The 24538-nt window shown below is 44.3% G+C and overlaps 1 protein-coding gene across 5 annotated transcripts in view; it reads left to right on the top strand.

Annotated features, from left to right (window-relative positions):
- Positions 1-24538, top strand: part of LOC135918035 (solute carrier family 41 member 1-like) — a 640016-nt gene that overhangs the window by 287631 nt on the left and 327847 nt on the right. For all 5 annotated transcript variants that reach the window (XM_065451704.2, XM_070538277.1, XM_070538275.1 and 2 more), the window contains one exon: positions 9178-9322. In XM_065451704.2, coding sequence (XP_065307776.2) covers positions 9178-9322 — 145 coding nt within the window. The remainder of the gene's footprint in view (positions 1-9177; positions 9323-24538) is intronic.

Raw genomic sequence — 24538 nt, 5'->3', positions numbered from 1 at the left:
CAAATTGAGGTTTCATACAGCGAACAATGCGCTCTAGAGCACTTAGAAAAATGTTTTCTGCCACCCAAATGCATGGTTTAGGCAAAAAGTACCTTCGCACAAAAGTTCCATCATCGAGAGTTTGGTGGAAGCTTGTCTGGTCGGGAGGAAGCATGACAAAGAATGACATAGACTAATCAAATAAAACTTTAAAAGCTAGACAGTTTGGTTTCCATTCGAAAGCATTATTCTCAATGGGGCAAAGAAGTAGAATTGCCTATTTAAGTAGGTTTTAGCTTGTGACGGAAGCATCGCGTATAACACGGAGAGGTTTCCTCCGTTTCAATAAGCGTGTGTCCTGTTGATTGTATCTCTGGGACCCCACAGGTACAGGTGTGGCTTCCAGTTTCTTTCCTGGCCAATTGCACTAGAGTTAATGCAGTCACTGTTGTGCTTAATCATTGCTGCGTGCTCTACCAAAGCATTTGATGCCACGAGTTGCCATTTGCTTCAGGCAAAGTCTTTTTCAGCCGCATATCTGCCAAAGTTCGATCTGGCCGAGAAAATACAAATTTACATGCACATTATACTTTTGAGTACAGGGCAAGTAATTGTAGAACCTTGCTGTAAATGTACATGTAAATTTGTTTCATGGTGCATTCTGTGCATTTAATTTTCTCAATGTACAATCAAGAAGATATAGAATTTCGCAATTACTGTTCTTTAAATTTGTTCATAACTGTATTCAATATGAAGCATTTCTTACAAATACTTGTTCAGCAGTAATCTATCAAATAGAATGTAGAATACCCTATGTACGACACTATGGTTATAGACATTCGTTAGCTGATGAGTATGCAAGGGTGGGTTTCTTGCCTCTTGTTTTTACGAGCCTAGAAGCAAAAAAAAAAAACTCATTTTGCATACTGACCTCATTCAAAGGTAAGGAAGTGAGGTATTGTCAATTTGTGCTTCAAAAACGCCCTTGTCAAGTCCAGCCCGCACTTGGTTCAGAGAAGTTTTCAGTACGAAGTCTCACATTTGTTGGATGCAGGTTACCCGTTGCATGTATTGACCACCGTGGCAGGCATCATTCGCTATGCTACTGACCAGGTGACACAAGTAAAGAAGAAAATAATCGTCTTGCCCTACCTACATGAGATTAGTGACGATCTGAAAAAGTTCGCGAAATGTGTCGGTGTCGATATCAGTTTTCCTGCTCCTTCGGAGCTGTCTAGTTTGTGCATAAGGGTAAATGCGGTTACGCGCAGGCCACTTGGGTGCAACAGGACCCACCGAAAACCATTTGTTTCTTGTGTTGAAGGGGTGGTTTACTGCATCCCGTTGGACTGTGGCAAAGAGTATGTGGGAGAGACAAGTAGTTGCATCAACAAGCGATTACCTGAGCACGGGAACAACGTTGGAAAACTAGCCCTATCAGGCCACTTTGCAGGACATTGCGCATGATGCAGATGCAAGCCTCTGTTTTATTGCATCCAATCGCTGGCCAGACACCCTGACCATTCCACCAGAGAAATAGTAGAAGCTGCAGAGATTAGGAATAGGGATTGTGTTAGTTGCCCATCAGTCTCCTTATTGGCGAAACAAATGTTTTTGACACATCAGCTGCCTGTGTCAGTTCATCTTGCTGGGTTGATTTGTTTGTGTCTTCCTTCCTTTTTTTGTGCAGTGATATATATATATATATATATATATATATATATATATATGTATATATATGCATGCTCTCGTGCAATAGACACTCAGTTGATAGCACTGTGTCCCGTTTTTTTTTTCTGTCATCTATGTGCTTCTGCGCTACTGTGTAAATGACGTGTGTCAGCAATTGTATATGTGGAAGGGGGCGTTTCAGCAGTAATCAGTAGGAACAGCATCACCAGTAAGTGAATCGCGTTAAGAATTGGCTGGCGTAGTCAGATTAACATGTGCACCTTCAACCAAGGTACAATTTACTTTTTCACAGTTTGGATTTCTTTTTTACAGACTCCTCAAGGATGGTAAGGCAGTTGAAACACATCCGTGATAAAACAAGTGGTGCTGAGCCCGTCGCAGTTGTGCCAGCACCAAAACTAAGAAGCTGGTATCAATCGTCACTTACAGCGCATACATAGACGGAGGACAAAAAAGGACGACGTAGACAAGCGCTGACTTCCAACTGATTTTTATTTTCAGAAACAAACGTATATACCCTAAACACCAATACAAAAGTGCCCTCTACAAGCAGCAACCCGACATGAGAATGCATTCAGAATTTGTTACCTAAGATGTACGAGAGCGCATATGTGACCTCAGGAAAACGAGTTTCAGTGCGCAGATAGCTCGGTTGAGGACCGCAGGGTACCCGAGCAACCTTCTGGTCTCAGTTTCGGAAAGCCTGCGCAATAAGTTTAGTACCGTTCCTCACAGCTTTGAGTCTCAGGTACATGAACGAAGTAAAAAAAAACAGCTGTTATCCCGTACATCCATGGAATATCGCACAAACTTAAGAAAATAGGACAAAGAGCAGGTATCGACGTTGTTTTCTCTGCTCCAAAAGAACTTGCCCAGCTTTGTGTCAGAACCAATCCTGCTGCTAAGAAACGTAGTATGTGCAACATTAATCATAAGAACATGTTTACAGCTTGTTCGAAAGGTGTAGTGTTTAAGATACCCCTGAAATGCGGTAGGTCTTATATAGGACAGACTGGTAGATGTCTTAACGTTAGGTTACAAGAACACACCAATAAAGTGCGCAAAGGGCGGGAAGGCTTCCTAGGGGTTCACTGCGCACAATGCGGCTGCGCCCCAATTTTTGAGGAGACGACTATCTTAGCTAGGCATTCCAATGAACATACCAGAATTATCATTGAACCAGCAGCGATTGCCGATGGCGACTCGGTTAGTAAGCCATCAATCGCATTAACAGACAAAGAACTCGTTTATCTGAGTTCGCACATGCACTCTCGTACATCTTAGGTAACAAATTCTGAATGTATTCTCATGTCGGGTTGCTGCTTGTAGAGGGCGCTTTTGTCTTGGTGTTTAGGGTATATACGTTTGTTTCTGAAAATAAAAATCAGTTGGAAGTCAGCGCTTGTCTACGTCGTTCTTTTTTGTCCTCCGTCTATGTATGCGCTGTAAGTGACGATTGGTACCATGGAATACCAACTAGCCCGTACTCAAGCCTTGGTTCAGTAAGAAGCTGGTGCGATTTCTTGCGACAGACTGTTGTGTGTGTGGGGGGGGGGGGTAATTGACCCGTGGAAATTACGATATAGCAAAAGTTTAAAAGGTCAACCAATTTCTTTTTTCTATACAGCCAAGCACAGCATATATTAGCTGTCTTGGTCATTTTATCTTATGCGAACTATTCTTATGTAGTAGAAAATGCACAAAACTTAGCTTTTTATTTATTAGGAAAGCCTTCTGCATGGAGCAGCTACTGCCAACTCTCAGATGTACTCTTAAGTGTAGTGCTAGAGTGGATGTGGAACATTCCTGTAAAATACACATAGCCTTCATTTGTAATGCACCATGTGCATTTAATTCCTGTCTGCCTTTTTTCTTCCCCATTGTAGTGTAGCAAATTGAATAGCTGTCTTCTAGTTAACCTCCCTGCCTTTCGCATCTCATTTCACTCTATCCAGTATACTAGTCAGAAAATATAGAAGTTGGCAAAATTTCTTGAAATTTGTTTTTGACTTTATTCAATATGAAGACATCGTTCTAAGGACCTGTTCAGAAGTTATCTAAAAAATTAAGTGCAGTAAACCATTTGTAAGACACTATTAAGATGGATATTCTATAGCCGAGGAGCCCACGCAGCTAGGTCTAGTGCGAATCATATCAATTTTGTTAGATGTAAAATCATTCTAACAAAAAGGACTATTTGAAGGCTCTTTCAAGTTTGCCTTTAGAGGTGGGCGTAAAGCTTAAGTGATGTCAACACATTTATTGGCAGTTAGTGTTGCTCTGATTCTCCTAAACTTCGAATATTCCTACTGCAATTTATTTATGGCTACCTTGCTTCTTTTAGGTCAGTTATCACAACTGTACAATTCCTACATATAACAGTTCACATTCTGTGTAGCAGTACTACTTCAACAATTCCATTACATTGATTGCAGATGCATTTAATCCTTCTTCTATGAAAAAATGGAGCTACTTCATTTCTCAATCAAGCAGCACGACTTTCAGAAGCTCCTGGCCCACCTCACAAAACGGACACTAAATGGAAACATTAAAACATCTTATTCATATAAGGTATTCCTTCAGAACTCTTTTCTTCATTTATTTGGTAGCAAAACGTTGGTTAAAGAAAATGAAACCAAACATCTGTGTTCTGAACTTCACAACCCATTATAACCATGGTAAGGAGAGCATGTAATATACCAGGCTCGGCTTCGTTTTTGCATGTTTTGGTTGCTTACTCTGCAGATGAAGGGTCCTGTTTTTGCTAGGTCGACTACTGTTTTTTAAGACAATGTAACTCTCCTATATTGATCAACAGCTCAGTGCATGTGGCTAACCGCAGTAAAAGTTGGTGACATCGCCACACAGTTTATGTTCCCTTTCGTTTAACAAGCTTTATCGTATGACACAAATTGCTTATTTCATATATGGAGAGACAAACATGATGCTCTGTCATAATTTAGTACTTCTCCTTAGTATGTCAAGGCATATGCCGAAAGCCATTGTGTTCAAAGCACTTGTCAAATTGTGCTTCAACAACCCAACGCACAGGCTTATTTGGTATGTAGGCATTCACGTCTGAAAAGCGCATGTGCTCTATTACATACCAATCACCAACTTGTAAGGCTAATCTGCCCATAGCAGCACTGCATACACACATGCAAGTTTGGCTGTTGCCAACCATCTGAGTGTGCCATGTGAACTAGCTAGTCTGCACGACCCTAGAAAATTTCTGACGTGATTGCAAGTAGATGCTTCACATGCAGAAAAACACTGATATGTGGATGAAATGCTGTTGGCACTAGCCAGTGCGGAGCAATATGTTGTTGCAGAGATCTTGTATAGTCCTGAATGATGTTCAGCTAGTCAAGTTCAACGCCTTTATTTCAAAGGCTGTCAGATACTTTTAGCCTGGCACTCCATCTGGCACACGCTTCTGACACCATACTCATCCAAGCCACATAATATGGTGAGCTATCTCTGATGGTTATGCTGTAAGGACCAATGCGCGATCTGCTGCAGCAGCGCGTGATTGGGAGAGCAAAAAACGTATGAGCAAATGGGCGGAAGCCCGGAGCAGGAGTTCTTATTTTAATGCCTGTGGCTCAAAGAGTTGGAGTGCCCCAAATGAAAAACGGCTAATTAGGACGAAAGAAGAGTTGATGGCAAAGCTTACATAGTTGCTGGAATTCGCTGCTGAGGTGACATAAGATAAAGTCAAAACATGAAACACTCTTCACTTCTGTAGAGCGATATGGGGCAGCAATTGTTGCAAGTTTTACGTGAACTGGAAAGGCTAGATGCAGCAATGCCGAATGAAGCCATCGCATTTCTATTGCATCCTGACTCACTGGAAGTGTTTGAGAGACGTATAGATATAAACAGCAGCTTTTGTTGCAGTCACCTATGCTACGGTATAATAGCACGACTTCCTACAATAGACCATCTAAGTAAGAGATTATCATTTGTCGAATATTACAGCAGTGGAAAGACAAATGTTTTTTGAAAGACCAAGGAATCCTCCTTGGTGAGGCCACGCTGGCACGACTGTGGCTAGACGCAAAAAACTCAGGCTCAAGATTTGCACTAGGCCTCCTGAAGATTCTTTTCAGCCCAGAGAGTTAGAGCACAAGCCTCTATTTGGGCGGCGTTACAATGACCACAAGGATGCCGCCCAAAAAGAGGCTTTGAACCCAAGGAGTGTGAACGCCATTCTGAGTATGTGTGACAGCGAAGACAACTAAAATGTTGGCTTTAATTGGTAATTTGAAGTTAAAATATTGTGGATGACTCCTTTGTGCTGTCCTGCCCAGATGCATTAACAGAGACATAAGACTAAACTAACTCGTTTTACTTTTTCTCTTCCCTTAGGATACACAGCAAGGCACTACGACGCTGCGACAGGGCATATCAAAAACACGTTGTCATTGATGCTCGCACGCGGGTTTTGAAATGTGCTAAATAAATGTTAGTTTTCGAAATGATTGGTGTGTTTTGTTCATAGACAAATACATTTATTTATACTACCTATGTTGAAGGTTACACTGGAACAGTGCCAGAATATATTTCAAAAATGCCAGCGAAATTCGCTTAAATGTCACCAGCACATTTAAAGCATACTAAAATAGTTTCTAGAATGTTTCTAGGGTGAGCAACAGTAAGTTGGTAGAATGTTACTAGGTCCTTTCTAGGTCGAGTTACAGAAAGTTGCTAGGATGTTTCTAGATCAAGCAACAGAAAGTTAGCAGAACGTTACTAAAACGTTTCTATATCGAGCAAGAGAAAGTTAGTAGAATGTTACTAAAATGTTTCTGAGAAGTATGAAAATGGTCAGGAAATCCTCCTTTTAGTGTCCAAAGCATGATCATTTTTCGCCTAAAGAAAATTTGTGAAAAAAAGGTTTCAATTCAATATCGGTGGCCAATAGTCGATAGGATGTTGGTATGAAGTATATAAGAAGTTTGAAAACGGTATAAAAACTGTAATAGACTGTTGGTAGGTTCTAGTAACATTTCTCTAAAAACGTTTATTGGAAGTTACTGAAATTTTTCGTAAGGGTTCAATGCGAAGCAGAAATAAAAAGAAGTTTTGTTCGCTATTTTGTACCACTCCATCGGCTTCACTGAAAGCGCCCAACGTAGATTGTAGATTTGAAATGCGGGAAAGCGATACCAGTGGCCAATGCAAGTGTGGTCACAACTGGCGCTCAGATTTTTCGGGGTCCCATTGAGTTGGCTTCAGTGTTATGTTTCAATGCCCGCGCCATGCAATCGAAGAGCCCGTACATTTTCTTATTTTTAATTGGCCCTGGTTGGCGCTTGCAATCCACAAATGCTGGTGCTCTTCTTCGACCAACGCAGCCAAAATAGTTCGCAACCGCGCACACTCCGTGACTGGTGACGCACGTCGCATGTTTGATAACGGTTATCGCAACCAAAGGCAACTCAATGGTTCAGACGCCCTCGTAAGAGCGAAGTAATTAGTTCACGGCGAAGTGATCTCAACATCCACGCGATGACAACCCCTTCAAGCAGCACCGAGCGCAGGCAGGCCGTTGCCAGACCTTTTCTCCTCGCCCGAAGGCACAAGCGTCGCCGCCGCCGCCGTTGTACGCCACGAGTGGCCGCATGCCCCCTGGTGGCGCTCGTAGTAGCCGACAAATGCTTGAACTGGCAGCTGCGCTCGTTGAAATTTCTTGAGAGGCCCCGCCAGCATCTACCGGTAGGTGACACTGGTGCCAGCCGGGTCACTCAGTCACGCGTGCGATTCACGCCTCACTGTCTCTGCAAACGCCGGGACGCAAGCTCTCAGTACTGTTAGAGATGCGTAACGACAGCGCGATCAAGTTCTGCACTTGAAGAATGTCACATGGCGAGACTACTTTGCGCGCATCTGTTCATACCGCGCAGGAACGCGTGTTTTGTTGCGACAGGAAATTCATTCTCCGCAGTGTCCGCTTCAGTTGTGCATTCAACTCTCTCTAAAAGCTTCGTGGACTGCGTGGGCTCGAGTAGATGAACTGCACGACTTGCGCACGCGTTTCATACTTATCTGAGTGTTAATAAATCTATTATATGGGCAGACCTTAATAGTTCAAATACCAACAAAATAAAAGTAACGCTATTCTGGTGTAAAGCTTGTGCAGAAAGCTCATTTTTATGTTTTTCTAGTGGGTAGCCGATATCACATTCAGATGCTGATTCCTTCACACCACGCACAAGCAACGACTGCAATCAGCTTCCTCCTTCCATTGCTACAAATACTGGTGTTGTCGCCTTCCAGAAGGCCACGTTCGAAAATATATCTGTGTAAAAAATAATAATAAATAAAGAAATAAGCCGATTTCTCTGTCTAAAGCCTTCGGCCCTTTAGATTGCAAAACGACAACATAAAAAAAGCTACGAAAGAAACAACAAAGGAATACCACAACTCTCTTGGACGTTTTCTGGACAGATGCACACAAACTTAAGTAGGATGTGAAGCCTTATTTAGCCCGAGCACCAGTTTGCTTCAGAGGGTCCTGAGCCCAAAAAAGAACAGTGTACATTCACTACCGGTACTGCACTAAACAAATTCGGCAGCCAGGACAAATTTAATGACCAAGCGCGTACACTTGGCGAGGAGCATTTGGGAAGCAACACGCTCGCAATGGCGAACCAGCGAGCCAAACGCGATTGATTCTTTCGCTGTAGCACCCTAGCGTAAGAGCAGCACGCTACACGTTAATACGGCCGCGCCATTACTGCACGAGTGCCAGGATGCGCCAATGCCTCGCCGCGCAGCGACTCGGACCGTATAGCCAGGCAGTCCCATGTTCATGCTTACAAAGCTTAAGATAGTACAGTCTACCACAAAATTTCACCGACCACGGGATCCGTGAAAAGGATTAATATATCCGCAATATCGGAACGCAGCCTGGTGTTGGAATATAGTCGATGAGAATGCACAGTACACTGCCTACAATCAAAAACTAATCCCAAATTCAACATTTTGCCAAATGCCGTGGTCCATAAGATTTTGTGGTTGATTGTACATCAATATTCCTAGAAAGCTGTCGGCCTATAGGCTGAAAGGCTCAGTACCTACAGCCACATCCTGCTTCAATCAGGTTCCGTCGTTGTTGAATACTGCGCTGGCGCCTTCAAACGTTTTCTCAAGATATAACACTTTAATTTTACCTGCGCAAGACTCTACTGCTCAATAATGAACCATTCAACGCGAGTGTGCTCAATTTCAGGTCAAGTCGGTAATGACACGTCACCGCAACGGTCACGTGAGGCAGACCAAACTCACAAGTACTGAAAGCTCGACGAGTTATTCCATGCTGACGAAGAATAGCGCTGAGGAGGAGACTGCTAGACGGCGCTGGTGTCGTGTCTCTTCCTCGTCCCTTGTCTTGCGCGCTATTCTTCGTGAGTCACTGAACTGGAAACGCGAGCCGAAATCCTTGGAGCCTTGCCGATGCACCTTAGTGGGCACACCCCAATGTGTACAATGTTCGCGCAGTGCCAGGCGTGCGTGCTTTCCCTGCTGTCCTCGGTGTTCGCGATCGTCATGGGCCTGGCCTCCGACGACGCCTTCCGGCTCGACCAAGCGCTGTTCGTGGCAGCGTCCAGCATGGCTACCGCCGCCGTCGCCAGCTTCCTACTAGGTGCGTCACTTCCCGCTGCTTTCTGTTCCAAAGCTCCATCGCGCTCGATGCGTGAGTGCGAGCGAGTTTATATGTGGGGTACATTATTTTGGACGTGTTCGCAAGGTATGCCTGTCCCAGCGCGTGCGTACAGTTTCCCAGCAACGCCGCTCACAAGAAGGTGTGCGCGGCAGTGTTGGTGAAACGGCTGGAATACCGGCCGCCTAAAAGTAACGAAAAGACACAATGGCAAAGACATCAGCCGAAACGATTACTTATCGTACTGTAGAAACATTCAAGTGTCCGACCACGCGAACTAGCCCTATCAGGCAGAAAATATGAGCCTTAAAAATAGAAAAATAACGACCTAGGCAGTACGCCAGCAATGGTCGAAGCATAGCCCAATGCTGGCAGAAATTGGTACCAATATTAGACCAATGTTGGCATATTGGCAAACTACAACCCAATGCAATGCTGGCCCAGCGTTAAAGCAAGATTGGACCAATGTTACGCCAATGCAGCAGCCATTGTGCTGTCAGCGTAGGACCAGCGTTGAGCCATATCATTGCCATTATTATTGCCAGCTTTGAGCCGATACCCTTTGCATGACAAATATTTTAAATACGCTGGCTCTAGGGCACACAGCCATTGTTACCGCAAACCTTTTGCGAGCGGCATTTTTATAGCAGTTGTCTCCATACCGTCTGCCTGAATAGCAGCTAGGAAAGCTCGACAACAAGATATTATATCAAGATGAAGAAGTCTTCTATACTTGCAAGTAATAATAAAATAATTCTGAAATTGACATTTATGACAGTTTACTTGCGAATAAATTTGCACAAACAGGCATTTTCCGTGGACCTAGATGGGTGACGCTCGGTTATCTTCAAACGGTTTATTTACGGGCACTGCCATCAGGATAGAAATTGGGCAAGGTGCCGAGGTCGGTAGGCTGGCCAGGGGTTTCAGGGCAGGGAACTGACGTCGGTAGGCAGGTTGGTCAGTGCATGGAAGACGGCGGGCTGGTCAGACCCCCGAGGAACACGATAACGTGGTGGTTTCGTTGAACTGGCTACCACTTCTCAGAGACTTTACCTTTACTTGGAGGAGATGCTTGCACTGTAAAATAAAAATAAATATTCTCAGAGATGTTGGTATGACAAATGTATGTGGCAGTGTTCTCATTTGAAAAATCGCCAAACCGCAAGAATAATATAACTTTAAGCAGAGAGTTCGAAGGGGTGAATGAAGAAACTTTCTTGCAAGAGACCTGTCAGGTAACACTTTTTTAATATTTCGACATATATGGCACATTTCGTAGAAGGCGTAACAGAGAATATTTAGAACACAAACATAATATGCGCATGATCCGTCCGCCTTGTTTACACCCCACACCTGCTCAGGGTAGCGCTTTATAATTAAAAATTGTAGCAAAACCTGCTGCAGCACAAAAAGCCTAGTTTGGGACCTTCGTGCAAAATTTTTAATGTGGAATTCCAGTAGTTCCGTCAGGAAACACTAGCAAAAGAAGCATTCACTATACGAAAAGAAAGAAATACTGCCGGCTGGAAATTATGCTTGACCTATAACAGTGAGAAGAAGCGCGGTTCCTCAGTATGACTAGCAAAGTCAGGCAGCGCGCATGGCTCAATAAAATCAGTCCTGGAATTTGGGTGAAATTCACAAACAGAGATTTACACTCGTTCCACTCCGGGCACTATTCAAACGCTGCGAATATAAAGAGGTATGTAATTACAGGCACTCTACATTAGCCAGGGCTGTTTCAGTAATATATATACCGCGTGATATTGCTTGGGTTGGCAGCAGTTTATAACACTCATCCTAAAACATCACAAAAGGATGGTCGATTCGGCTCACAGCGTTTCTGCTCAGTAAAAGTTGATGGCTCTACACGAGCAATTTATCAGCACCTAGATTTCCGCAGGCAAGAAATGAATAAAATAAAAAAGCATATTTCAGTGATTCTTTTGGCTGTGTGCTAACTTGCTGCGATAGCAGCGTTCTCCAGCTGTGAAGACCACCATTTCATTTTAGCTTTGAGATACCTTGACGAGACGGCTTGGCTTTTTAATGCATTCATACGCACACAATAAAACGCATCCCACGCACGACAAGCATAGTCCAAAACTGGTAAAACATGTTTTACACGCTACTTGTCATACCCAGGAATTCTGGACACATTCTGTGGTACTTCTAAGCAATACACAAACGTAACTGAATAGGTCAAATAAAAAATTATATATATATATATATATATATATATCATCAGCCTAGTTACGCCCACTGCAGGGCAAAGGCCTCTCCTGTACTTCTCCAACTACCCCGGTCATGTACTAATTGTGGCCATGTTGTCCCTGCAAACGTCTTAATGTCATCCGCCCACCTAACTTTCTGCCGCCCCCTGCTACACTTCCCTTCCCTTGAAATCCAGTCCGTTACCCTTAATGACCAACGGTTATCTTCCCTCCTCATTACATGTCAGGCCCATGCCCATTTCTTTTTCTGGATTTCAACTAAGATGTCACTTACCCGCGTTTGTTGCCTCACCCAATCTCCTCTTTTCTTATCCCTTAACGTTACACCCATCATTCTTCTTTCCATAGCTCGTTGCGTCTTCCTCAATTTCAGCAGAACCCTTTTCGTAAGCCTCCAGGTTTCTGCCCCATATGTGAGTACTGGTAACACACAGCTGTTATACACTTTCCTTTTGAGGGATAGTGGCAGCCTGCTGTTCATGATTTGAGAATCCCTGCCAAACGCACCCCAGCCCATTCTTATTCTTCTGGTTATTTCAGTCTCATGATCCGGATCCGTGGTCACTACCTGCCCTAAGTAGATGTATTCCCTTACCACTTCCAGTGCCTCGCTGCCTATTGTAAATTGCTGTTCTCTTCCGAGACTGTTAAACATTACTTTAGTTTTCTGCAGATTAATCTTTAGACCCACTCTTCTGCTTTGCCTCTCCAGGTCAGTGAGCATGCATTGCAGTTTGTCCCCTGAGTTACTAGGCAAGGCAATATCATCAGCGAATCGCAAGTTACTAAGGTATTCTCCATTAACTTTTATCCCCATTTCTTCCCAATCCAGGTCTCTGAATACCTCCTGTAAACATGCTGTGAATAGCATTGGAGAGATCGTATCTCCCTGTCTGACGCCTTTCTTCATTGAGATTTTGTTGCTTTCTTTGTGGAGGACTACGGTGGCTGTGGAGCCGCTATAGATATCTTCCAGTATTTTTACATATGGCTCATCTATACCCTGATTCCGTAATGCCTCCATGACTGCTGAGGTTTCGACTGAATCAAACGCTTTCTCGTAATCAATGAAAGCTATATATAAGGGTTGCTTACATTCTGCACATTTCTCTATCACTTGATTGATAGTGTGAATATGGTCTATTGTTGAGTAGCCTTTACGGAATCCTGCCTGGTCATTTGGTTGACAGAAGTCTAAGGTGTTCCTGATTCTAATTGCGATTACCTTAGTAAATACTTTGTAGGCAACGGACAGTAAGCTGACCGGTCTATAATTTTTCAAGTCCTTGGCGTCCCCTTTCTTATGGATTAGGATTATGATAGCGTTCTTCCAAGATTCCGGTACGCTCGCAGGGGCGTCTGCGTCAGCAGGCGTTTGGTGTGTTGCGACACCACGTACCCGAGCACACGAGGGTTGGACCCTCCCGCGCGTAGCCGTGCGCGGCTTAGCCGTGTCCGGGGAAAAGGGGATCCTGGGGGTTGAGCCAATGCCGGGTGTTTGGACCTTTAGGGCCCCTCGGCGGCGGCAACACACCCCTTTGGCCTCTGCTTCATGTAGACGGCACCCCCGGACTGACCCACCCGGGGGAAATCGGTAGTTGCCTTTTCCTGTCCTCCTCTCCATTCTGCGTCTTTTTCTCTTCCATTCAATCTTTCCTGTCTTCTCGTCTCTTCTATTTACTTCCAACTTTCCTGGCAGCGAGGGTTAACCTTGTGTGGGTGGCCAACCTTGGGTACTCCAGATTGGGTTATAGTGGCACCGTACAACTGGCGAGGGCTTGTCTTACTCGTAAGACCTGCTCCGTCCCCATGTTGGGCTCGGTGGTGGGCGGTTGGCGCTGATGCCGAACTCATTACCTCTACATGGCTTCTAGTAAAACACTTTCCCTTGATCGCCCTCTAAAAAGAGGACGCACCGATGCAACCTTTCAGTTCTTTTTGAAAAACAATGAAGAAAATTTCCCAAAGTACCATGTAATCCATAGTGAAAGCAACACGAGCGTACGCAAATTCTCCCCCTTCTTGGTGGCGAAATGCCTTCGCAACACGATAGGACCTGGCTACAAAGCCACAAAAATGTCTAATGGAGATCTGCTTCTTGAACTGAAAGATAAATCCCAATATGAGAAAATGAATGACTTGAAATGCATAGGCGATATAGCGGTCACTGTGTCCGCACATCGAACCATGAACACGAGCCGTGGAGTAATCTCCGAAGACGACTTCATGGACCTTACTAACGAAGAGCTGCTTGAAGGTTTTCAGAACCAAAATGTCATCAAGGTAGAACGAATTCTAATCCGCAGGAATAACGAACAACTTCGAACAAAGCACATTGTACTAACCTTTGGTACCAGTCTGTTGCCTAGTACAGTGGATGCAGGCTATGTGAAAGTACGTGTAAGGCCGTACATTCCAAATCCTCGACGGTGCTTTAAGTGCCAGAGGTATGGGCACGGTTCGCAGACATGCCGAGGACGGCAGACTTGCGCGAAATGCAGCTCGAACGATCATGCATCAGACACTTGCGACTCATCTCCACATTGCGTGAACTGTGATGGAAGCCATCCAGCTTACTCTAGAACGTGCCCTAAATGGAAAAGAAAAAAAGAAATCATTACATTAAAGGTCAAATAAAATATAACATTTCACGAAGCAAGAAAACGTCTTTCATACTTGAATCACACGAGCTTTTCCGAGGTGGCGCGACGGGGGGCAGCGTCACAAATCCCTCGGGAGTCTACCGCGGTCACTGACAGTGGCCCGGTAATCACTCCGCCTGCCCCCCTGGTGGCTGCAGCAAGTGCTGCTCCATCAACATCGAAAGTGGACCTGCCGACTCCAGTCCCGCAGGTCCCAAAGCTAATCCGAACTCCACGGCCTGGGACGCGAGTTTCAGCGCCTAGTTCACGATCCTCCAGCACCTCGGAAAAGGTTATGGAGGTCGATCAAAAATCCCCGGCGTCATCGACGCCGAAAGATCAGCGCTCTCAGGAGCGCGCTAGGAGAGAGAAAATTCCTGTAACTGCTCAAAGAAAGGGACCGGTAACCTAAACGGTTACCGCCCTAGTATACATATCCATCTATCTTTACCACGTGCTCTTGAACACAGGCAACCAAAATCTTCCTCGATATGGCTACACAAATAATTCAATGGAATGCTAGGGGCCTATTTCGCAATCTAGATGATATCAAAGATCTACTAGCGGAATATCAGCCACGACTGTTCTGTGTTCAAGAAACACATTTAAACTCTACACACCAGAACTTCTTAAAACAGTACATAGTCTTCCGTAAAGATAGAAATAATGGTAATTCTTCTTCAGGTAGTGTGGCAATCATAGTCCAAAAGTCAGTTGCATGCCAGCATGTATCACTCCAGAGTTCATTTGAAGCAGTGGCTGTTCGGGCTATATCGTTCAATCATCTTATAACGATTTGCTCCATATATATACAGCCTGATGAACGGTTTGACACAGCAGAATTTGAAAAACTGATTGACCAACTTCCCGAACCCTATATAGTAATCGGAGACTTCAATGCTCACAGCACATTCTGGGGTGACTCAAGATGTGATGCGAGAGGACGGGCAATAGAAAACTTCCTTCTTTCTTCTGGAGCCTGTATATTTAACAAGGCAGATCCAACCTTTTACAGTTCCACACACAACACGTATTCATGCATAGATTTAGCAATAGGGTCAGCGTCACTTCTCCCACGCCTGGAATGGAGAGTTATCACTAATCCATATGGGAGCGATCATTTCCCGACACTCCTAGAAACAACAAAGTGGCACGATGGACCAGCTTACCCCAAAATTGGAGACTTCATGCAGCAGACTGGTCAAAATTTAGAAACATAACTAAACTGTGCCTAGAAGAAGTGGACCATCTAGGTGTAGAAGAACTAGCTAGCTACATCTCTGAACACATCCTCTGTTCCGCTCCAAACTGCATACCTCAATCCTGCGCAGATAAAGTAAATCCAAAACCGTGGTGGAACAAAGAGTGTGAAACTGCAAAGAAACTCCAAAACAAAGCGTGGAGTAGATTCTCACGCTACCCAACCACAGAAAATCTAATAGAATTTAAGCGGTGCAAGGCAAATGGCCGCCGTATTCGCCGAGTATCGAAAAGAGAAAGCTGGACACGCTACGTATCCTCCATAAACTCGTACACGGATGTTAGCAAGGTATATAACAGGGTACGTAAACTAAAAGGACAACGTCCAAATCCTTTTCCTCTCGTCAGTGGCTCTGGTGAGTCAATAGAAGGTCAAGCAAACACTCTTGGTGAGCACTTTGAGAGAGTATCAAGTTCGGAAAATTATTCCGAAATTTTCTTAAAGCATAAAAGAATAGCTGAAAATATTCCTCCACATCCAAAAAAGACATCAGAAGGGTACAATAGACCATTAACGTTCCATGAACTCAAGCTTGCCCTAGGCTCTAGTGGCAACTCGGCTGCAGGTTCTGACACAATAACATATGAAATAATCAAGAATCTGCCTTATGAGACCCTAAACTGCATCTTAGGTCTTTACAATAAGATTTTTGCAACTGGTCATATACCTTCATCTTGGAAAGAAGCAATAGTACTACGAATACTAAAACAAGGCAAAGACCCTTCCTTAGTTAATAGCTATAGACCAATTGCACTCACCAGCTGTCTACTTAAGGTATTTGAAAAAATTATTAACCGTCGCCTTGTGTTCGTTTTCGAATATAACGGTATATTCGACCCTCACCAATCTGGCTTCCGAAGAGCGAGGTTGACAACCGACAATCTTGTTCTGCTTGAGTCATATATACGTGATGCATTTGTACACAGCCAATACTGTTTATCTGTATTCTTTGACCTTGAAAAGGCATACGATACTGCCTGGCGATATGGTATTCTGCAAGACCTGTCATCCTATGGAATTTGTGGTAGCATGCTGAGCATTTTGCAAGATTACTTATCTCAAAGGAAGTTCCGCGTAAGAATTGGCAATGCATTATCACGCACTTTTATTCAAGAAAACGGTGTACCACAGGGAGGTATGCTAAGTTGCACACTTTTTATAATCAAAATGAACTCTCTCCGCTCTGTTATACCACCAGTGGTGTCTTATTCTGTCTATGTGGACGACATCCAAATCAGCTTTAAATCCTGCAATCTGTCCATATGTGAACGCCAGATCCAGTTGACTGTTAATCGGCTCACGAAATGGGCCGACGAAAACGGATTTAGATTCAGTGCAGAAAAGAATTCCTGTGTGCTGTTTTCCAGACGTAGAGGGGTACGTCCTGACCCTTGTATTACGATGCATAGGAAAAACCTCATAAATAGAAAAGAACAAAAATTTCTAGGTGTAATCTTCGATAGTAAGCTAACCTTCATGCAGCATGTAAAACAGTTGAAGCTGAAATGTCTTAAAACTATGAACCTTTTAAAGATTTTATCCCACCAGTCTTGGGGAACAGATAGGTATTGCCTCCTATCTCTCTTTAAATGTCTTGTGTTATCACGCATAGACTATGGATGCATTGTATACCAGTCGGGTTCAAAGACAACACTTAAGGTACTCGATCCTGTATATCACTTAGGTATCCGTCTAGCACTTGGTGCCTTTCGGACGAGCCCCGTCCAAAGTCTATATGCAGAATCGGATCAGTGGCGGCTGAATTATCGACGTACATATCTGGGAGTCGCCTATGCAATAAGAATCATGTCACTAAAACAACATCCATGCAAAGCACTCATAAGTGATCAGTCCACAAATCAGCTGTACTTAAACAGGCCTTCACACGCCCCGCCGTTCCCGCTAGCAGTAAATTCTGTTGCAGAAAAACTCGGAGTAGATTTCACAGAGTTGCAGGAAAGCGACTACTTTGAACCCATCCCACCTTGGGATGAATGTACAGTGACCTGTGATTTGTCCTTTACAGAACTTAACAAAAAGAGCTGTCCAAATGCCCTCATTCAACAACATGTCTTGGCGCTTGAAGACAAGTATAAATCATTGGCATTTTTCACTGATGCTTCAAAGTCTGTAACTTCGGTATCATGTGCAGCCCATGGCCCAAACTTCTCCAACTTGCATAAACCTTGCATAAAAATAGCAGCATCTTTACAGCAGAAGCATACGGTATTCTGATAACTGTTGAGCATATAGTACAGCACAAAATACAGAAGTCTATAATATACACAGATTCTTTAAGCGTTGTTACAGCCCTGTCCTGTGGCAAAGCAAGCCGAAACCCTGTTTTAAACATGCTCCCTAAACACATTCACGTAGCGTATAAACAAAACCTAGCTCTTGTTGTATGCTGGGTGCCAGGCCACTCTGGGATCGCAGGCAATGAAATGGCGGATAAAAATGCCGGACAAGCGGCTCATAGGAATACCGTTGATGTAAGCAGAATGCCTGGTGTGGACATGAAACCTGTGGTACGAAAAGCGCTCCGTATTCATTGGCAAGCTGAATGAGACAAGGAAGTTGAAAATAAGCTCCACCTGCTTAAACCACAGTTAACCAAACCTTTCCCACTGAAGCTTGATAGACACACCGAAGTCACACTGGCACGACTCAGAATAGGACACACTTATGGCACACACAAACACCTCTTGACTGCAACTGACCCACCGACGTGCACACGCTGCGGCGAGAACTTAACTGTCTTACATGCCCTCATACAATGTCCTGAACTTCACCGAGAGCGAGTGGCTCATTTCAGGGAACTTTACTCAAATCATATGCCCCCCCATCCATCAATGTTTTTATCAGAGGATGCATTTTTTAACTTTAAGAGAGTGCTTAAATATCTTGCAGAAGTTAATTTTCTAGAATTAATCTCATATCATCCCAACCATCAGATTGTGCCTCACAGGTCAGGAACGGTCTGATGTACAAAGTATGTCTGAGCTCTCTTGCACTTCTTGCGTAAGCAAGAATTGTACAGCAACGGATTCGGGCTATCGGCAATAATTTACTATGTGTGCCTATAACCAAGCATTCGAGGCTTTATATTTATCTTAATAATAATTTTAACATTCATTTACTAATATTTATACATTTGTCTTACGTGTAGGCCTCTATACAGCCTCTATTTTAAGCCATAGAACTAAACACACAATCTACTAAACCTAACCACATGTCCTGGCGCTCTTTGGCCTTGATGCCCTTGCGCCACTAAACCTCAATCATCATCGTCATTCCGGTACGGTCGAGCTTATGAGGCATTGCGTATACAGGGTGGCCAGTTTGTCTACAACAATGTGACCACTATCCTTCAACAAATCTGCTGTCAGCTGGTCCTCCCCAGGTGCCTTCCCCCTTTGCATAGCTCCTAAGGCTTTCTTTACTTCTTCCGGCGTTACTTGCGGGATTTAGAATTCCTCTAGACCATTCTCTCTTTCATTATCGGCGTGGGTGCCACTGGTACTGTATAAATCTCTATAGAACTCCTCAGCCACTTGAAGTATCTCATCCATATTAGTAACGATATTGCCAGCTTTGTCTCTTAACGCACACATCTGATTCTTGCCTATTCCTAGTTTCTTCACTGTTTTGAGGCTTCCTCCGTTCCTGAGAGCCTGTTTAATTCTATCCGTATATATATATATATATATATTACGCAATTTCGGCAGAGAATCACCAAGTTTCCACTGACTAGGCCGAGAGATTAGCCCCTTCTAGCAAGCTATGCTAATCAACCAGCGTCCGAGAATAAACAAACTCGACCCCACACCGCAATGCCGGAACGCCTAGGGACACACACCTACAACACGCGCTAAGAAACCTCCTCCGTAGTGCCTAGGCAGAGTAATTTATTCAAGGAGCAAAAGCGCACACATTTCCTCTCTTGTGCCCGCTCTTATTAGCGCCTGCACACGGACGCTGGGGATTCCTCAAATGAACGTCTCGTTCCCGCAACGCATCCCTACGGCTTCCGCAAAAAGCGTCTACTCCAGCGTCCGCGATTCGTGTGGCCAGCGCCGTAGCAGACACTGCGGCTTTCGGCACTCTGTACGGAGCGGCGGGCGAGGAGGAGGACGCTGGAGAAAAAGGCCTCGCTCGCGCCCGACAGGCGAGGCATCCAGGCCGCGTTCCTCGTTCGCGCAAGTGAGATTGAAGCGCGTTCGCCGGCTCAGCCTCGCACTCGTACCGAACCTCACGGCGACGGCAGAAATGCGCCTGGAGTGTCCATGCATTTGCTCTCGCAATAAAATAACCCTATTAAGTTCAAGAGCCAGCAAATTGAAGCCATAAGGCTATTTATTATAGCTGGCGTGGGAAAGGTAATTGCAGAGCAAGTGACATTCCGTTTGTTTGCACGCCCGGGGGTTTGAGAGGCAGCACGGAGGAAGAGGGATTGCATATGCGTATGCACGTCATGCGCGTGCGTGTGTGTGTGAGCACGTGCTTGTCTCCATATTTGAATCTGCGTGCTCACGAGTGAGTTTACGCGTCTATGAGCATACGCACGTTTGTACATGTGCGCATTTTAGTGTGCGGTGTGCGTACGTTTTCGTGCGTGTATACGTGCATGGGCGTACGTAAATGTGTAGGGGGTGAACGTGTGCTATATTTTCATCTGTGTGTGTGAGTGAGAGAGAGAGAGGTGTATCTGTGTTTGTGTTTGTATGTGTATGAGCAAGCGAGCATTTCCTTGCTTGCACCTACTCTCGGAGACAAATGGGATAGAGTTTCAAATTATCAGGTTTTTACGTGCAAAAAGCACGATCTGATTATGAGGCAAGCCGTAGTGGGGGACTGCGAAATAATTTCGACCACCTGGGGTTCTTTAACGTGCACCTAAACCTAATTACACGAGTGTTTTCGTATTCTGCCGCCATCAAAATGCGCCCGCCGCGGCCGGGATTTTGATCACCCTCCTTCGCGTTTAACAGCCCAACTCAATAGCCACTAAATCACCACGGCGCGAACATAGAATTTATTTGAAACCAAATTTATATCCACAGAGAGGAGAAACGAATGACACTGCATTTACAGCATTATATCGTTTCGCAAGCGAAACCGGAGCAAAAAACTGGAACCGTTTCCCTCTGTGAAGGTGGATGAGTAGCTAAGCTGTAGCACGTCACACAGGGCTAGAGAAGTGATAAGAAGCCAACAAAAACTGACACGAAGAACAACATAAGGAAAAAAAACTTGTGCTTAATAAATGAAATAAAGAAATGATAAATTATTGGAAATGAAAGTGGATGAAAAAGCAACTTGCCGCAGGTGGGAAACGATCCCGTCACATTCGTGAAATAAAGAAACGATAAATTATTGGAAATAAAAGTGGATGGAAAAAACAACTTGCCTCAGGTGGGGAACGATCCCACAACCTGCATGAAAAAAAAAACTTGCCTCATGTTCTTTTTCCATCCACTTTCATTGCCAACAGCATATCGTTTCTTTATTTCATTTATTAAGTTCAAGTAATTTCCCCTATATTGTCCTTGGTGTCAGTGTTTGTTGACTTTTTCAGATATGACTAATAAAAATCGGACCACTCCGTTAACCCCCTTACTTCAGGGTTAGACAAGGGGCATATATACATTTCTTCATTTTAATCATTCGGTAATTGTAGTGACGACAGTTTCGCGATTACTGTGATGTACGCGGATTGGTTCGGTAACAACCTTAGACAGTATCTTGGCCAAATTTCAATCTACACGCGACCATTGTTGCTTCCATAAGTGACTTGGATTGGTGTGGCACTTCAAACCCAACGCTTCTTGCACAAACTCAGTGAACGACATCTTCTACGGTTTTGGAATGCCTACATTGAAGTCTTCAATGGTGATCACAGGGGTAGTGTCTTGACGGTATCGTCATGCGTGGTCATGAACTTCTCGCTATAGGCAGGTTGCGAACGTAGTTCCCGCGCCTACTAGGGCGCCCCTCGCGGCGGCGAGCGCGGAACCGGCAGGATACGACCGGCCCGCTTGCGTTCGGAAAGCCTGTATGTGCACTGTTTCGCGCCTAGCTGCTGCCTTTTCTGAGCAATACCGAAGTGCAACGCGAGCTGTTGAGTAGTGGGCTGCAACAGCACGTACACCAACTCACGAGGAACAAAGTTTTACAGGTTTCCAAGCCGACCATATGAAGCAGAACGGCGTCAACACTGGACAGCGCTCGTCAGACGGCATAAGCTGTTTTATGTTCCGGCGTTATGTCAAGTGCGTTATAACGCTGAATTCTTTGCTTTTACAGCAATGATGGCAGCAACGGGACACCTGCAGTCAGTGGCGTAGCTAGGTCGTCTGGCACCCAGGGCCCATGGGTCTTCTGTCCCCTCCCCCCCCCCTCCCCCGGGTTTATTCGAGGAAGGTGAGGTTATCAACAATTTCCGTGTGTCTCCAGACGTATATGACACCCCCACACAGGCCCCTAGGACCCGGGGCCCACGCACCCCCCCCCCCCCCCCCCGTTGCTACGCCACTGCCTGCAGTGCGTACCAGGATATGCAGCAAACAAAGTAGTTTGTTCCCTCACTGTACTGCAGTAAAACTGTGGAACTCATTCCCAATCCTCTCCCATTCAAACAGCGCTAGGGCTAGGGCTGAGAGATTTGAGGAGGGGTTGCAGCCGGCTGAGCTGGCACACGCCCTTCTGCGCTCAGCATATTATCAACGAAGGGGCAGTTGAGATAACCAAAATTTTTGACAACGTGGTTTATTGGAACCTCCTTTGCACGCACTGAAAAAATCGCAACATAAGAGTACCGCACTTCCAGTAACTTGGGCGAAAATATTTTCCCAGCGTAGTCTAACACTACTGGTAAGTTCATCCCCTTTTTTCTGTGTTTGGGGAGAGCAACGTTAGAATACCTCTGGTAGGTCTTACGAGTCGCTCGTACGCTCCACGTTCCTGGATGAGATGCTTTGGATTCGTATTTGCCGTCCTGTATGTACAGGGAAACTACCGCGGCGTCCTTGCACTTCGCTGCGATGCCAGCACGGCAATCGCGGCTCCCCGCTAGGATTTGTCTGCTGTCGCCAATCTTCAAGAATCAATGTCGCCTATAATTTCATGCGTCCACACCGTAGATAAAGAAGTAACTTACGCTGAGCTTCACGCATCTCGCTGGTGCATTATTTTTCGTTTGCGGAATAAACCTAGCAGTCACTTCCGATTAGTGCGAGTTCAACACTTCCCTCACGTCGTAGACGTGGCCCACTTCAAATAGACGACTTCCTTTCTCTAAATTCTTTTCACGAAAAAAGCTATGAAGATCTTGTAATTCCCGAAACCCGGTTAAAATTAATATCGGCACGCTGTTTAGCGCCATCGCTACCGTTTGGCAGGACGCCAAACACGCAGCGCGGGCTGCTGACGCCGTGAGTTATCCTACCACATTCGCGCAACTATTCGTCAGATGGCGCTAGGGGTCGGAAAGACAGGGCGCCGCCTATGCACTTGCAACCTGCCCATTACACTTAGGTGTGCTTGGAGATATTACACAGTGGATAACCAAATTCCGTCTTACTTTGGTACGACACACACCCACATTTTCAATTCAATTCAATTCAATTCAATTTTATTTCCCAGAAACATCTGGACGGCTTCCTGGCTAAAAGCTGCTAGAGCAGCTTGACAAAAGGCGCAGGAAGCCGTTACAAGGCATAGCGGACAAGTCACATAAAAAACAACAGGTATAATCGCAAGTAATGGAATCAAACACGATCTCAGTTTAAGAAATCAGTTTTGCAAGATACGTCAAAGAACAGCAAATTAAGTATTGAAAGAAAGAAACAAAGTTGAGAACAGGTAATGAAAAGATACAAAGTTGAAGTTCATTCTCAAATAACAATTTCAAAATGCACTATAAGCAATCAGTAGGCATGAAAACACAAAATGAAAAAAAACAATATGTCTTACAACACGATACATAAGCAATCGCAAACACTCTGTACATAACAATACACAATAGGCCAAAAACACGATATCAAACCAAATGGTCATTCACAATACGCTGGATCTTTTATTTAGTTACAGTTGTACAACATATGTTCGAAGCTGCCTTCTACTATATCCAGCAATATTTTGGTGCTTGTTAAGTGTTAGGGGAACATTGTGAGCAAGTGACTGAAGTTTGTAATTCGTACGAAAATGTGGTATCGCCCACATATCAGTGCAGCGCGTTTTAACAGTCGACAAGTAACGTTGTAACGATGCCAGAGAAGAGAGGTAATTAACGATTTTAGTTGATGAAAAATTAAACAACTGCAATAACCGAAATTCATACATTTTATCCGCGCGAACTAAATTATGATTTAGAAATGCTTCTTTCGTGGTATCTGTGCGTTCAAGATTTGAAATTTGCCGTATAATTTTTTTTTGTATGGTGACAATCTTATTTATATTAGTTTTTGTTGTGGTAGCCCAAACCAGGTTGTAGTAGTTTATGTGTGAGTAAAACAGAGCGTAGTAAATTTGAAGCTTTGCTTGTAGTGGAAGAATACTACGACAGCGCGATAGTACCCCTGTAACTGCAGATAACTTTCGACAAAGAAATGCGATGTGAGTATCCCATTTCAAAGTTGAAGAAAAATATATTCCTAGAGTTTTGTGGTCACTGACAATAGCAACAGGCTGGTGTTCATAACTAAGCTGATGGAACGAGGAAACCTTTTTGTTCTTTGCACAGAATATGATCGCCTTCGTTTTAGTTGCATTAATCCTGAGACTATTCTTTTTTGACCATAAAGACACCTTATTGAGAACTTCGTTGCATTTCATAATTGTTTGATCTAAATTAGAACCGCAGACAGTAAAAGTGGTATCATCAGCGTATATCATAAATTTAATTTCGGTGTCTATCAGGACAATGTCATTAATATAAATATTAAATAAAAGTGGACCCAGTACGCTACCCTGAGGCACTCCGTGCGTGACGGGTAAAAAAGATGATTTGTTACTGTTAATAAAAACACATTGCTGTCGGTCACGCAGGTATGACTCA

Source organism: Dermacentor albipictus, chromosome 5, assembly GCF_038994185.2.
Source record: "Dermacentor albipictus isolate Rhodes 1998 colony chromosome 5, USDA_Dalb.pri_finalv2, whole genome shotgun sequence".
NCBI classification, from domain to species: Eukaryota; Metazoa; Arthropoda; class Arachnida; order Ixodida; family Ixodidae; genus Dermacentor; species Dermacentor albipictus.
Note: the sequence above shows the minus strand (reverse complement) of the source record. Positions and strands in the feature narration are given on the sequence as shown.